This window comes from Micropterus dolomieu, linkage group LG01, assembly GCF_021292245.1.
Source record: "Micropterus dolomieu isolate WLL.071019.BEF.003 ecotype Adirondacks linkage group LG01, ASM2129224v1, whole genome shotgun sequence".
Classification (NCBI taxonomy): Eukaryota; Metazoa; Chordata; class Actinopteri; order Centrarchiformes; family Centrarchidae; genus Micropterus; species Micropterus dolomieu.
The window spans coordinates 2,190,942-2,191,981 of record NC_060150.1 but is presented as its reverse complement, the minus strand read 5'-3'; the positions used below and the strand labels follow the sequence as shown (position 1 = coordinate 2,191,981).

Sequence of the window (1,040 nt, the reverse complement as noted above, 5' to 3'; positions counted from 1 at the left end):
TCTGGAACAGCCTGCCCGAGGAAATCAGGTCGGCTGAGTCAGTGAACTCTTTTAAGTCCCTTCTTAAAACATACTTTTATAGGAGAGCTTTTCCCGATCTTATTTGACTTTTTTATCCCTTTTATTTTATTGTATTTTACTAATTTTATATTAAATTTTCATGCTCTTATCTTTTTTTTGTATTATTCTTTACACTTGTTAAAGCACTTTGTAACTTGTTTTTGAAAAGTGCTCTACAAATAAGGATTATTATTATTATTATTATTATTATTATTATTACAGCCACCAACAACTCTTTCAGTGGACTTATGGGCATGTCAGTGTTGTTTAGGGACAGACTGGAAAACATGTGGACCTGTCATTTAATACTGGTTCTAATCAGGACAAACATCAGCAGTGAGCAACATGGAGGAGGGAGATATGAACATTTAGCTCTGACTGTTTTAATACTGAGAGCTACTTACAGTCTGTCAGATACAAGTCCTCGTTTAAAATCAATGAAGCGTTCCGTTGACAAGTCACTCTTGAAGGACACACAGCTGGGCTCAGGTCCAGCGAAGTCTGGTCTCCCATAGGTCCTGTTAGACAGAGAGGAAGACCACCAGGGATGGAAATTCAGCGTTTAATCTTCAGACTCAGAAGCTGCTGGAGAAACTAGCAGCTATCAACATGAAAAGGATCAAAGTTCAATAAAACATGAACCTGAATGATTTCAGTCGAGTATCATCAGTTCACTGTTCCATAAGATTTTGGACCAAACCAAATAAACTAGACCAGTTAGACCAGCAGTGACCAACATGAGGAGGAAGAACATTTAGCTCTCACTGGCCAACACTGTTTTAATACTGACTGTTACTTACCGTCTGTCAGATACAAGTCCTTGTTTAAAATCAATGAAGCGTTCCGTTGACAAGTCACTCTTGAAGGACACACAGCTGGGCTCAGGTCCAGGTCCAGGTCCAGCGAAGTCTGGTCTCCCATAGGTCCTGGTCTGGCTGTCATGTTCCCCACACAGAGTGCTTTTAGAGGGAGGGACTCCC

General features: G+C 40.4%; 1 protein-coding gene across 1 annotated transcript in view; it reads right to left on the bottom strand.

The window, feature by feature from the left end:
* The window catches only part of LOC123971228 (NLR family CARD domain-containing protein 3-like), a 61,419-nt gene that overhangs the window by 55,792 nt on the left and 4,587 nt on the right, over positions 1 to 1,040 (bottom strand). Inside the window, exons 3-4 of the mRNA XM_046049944.1 lie at positions 861 to 986; positions 465 to 578 (exon numbers count right to left, since the gene is read on the bottom strand). Coding sequence (XP_045905900.1) covers positions 465 to 578; positions 861 to 986 — 240 coding nt within the window. The remainder of the gene's footprint in view (positions 1 to 464; positions 579 to 860; positions 987 to 1,040) is intronic.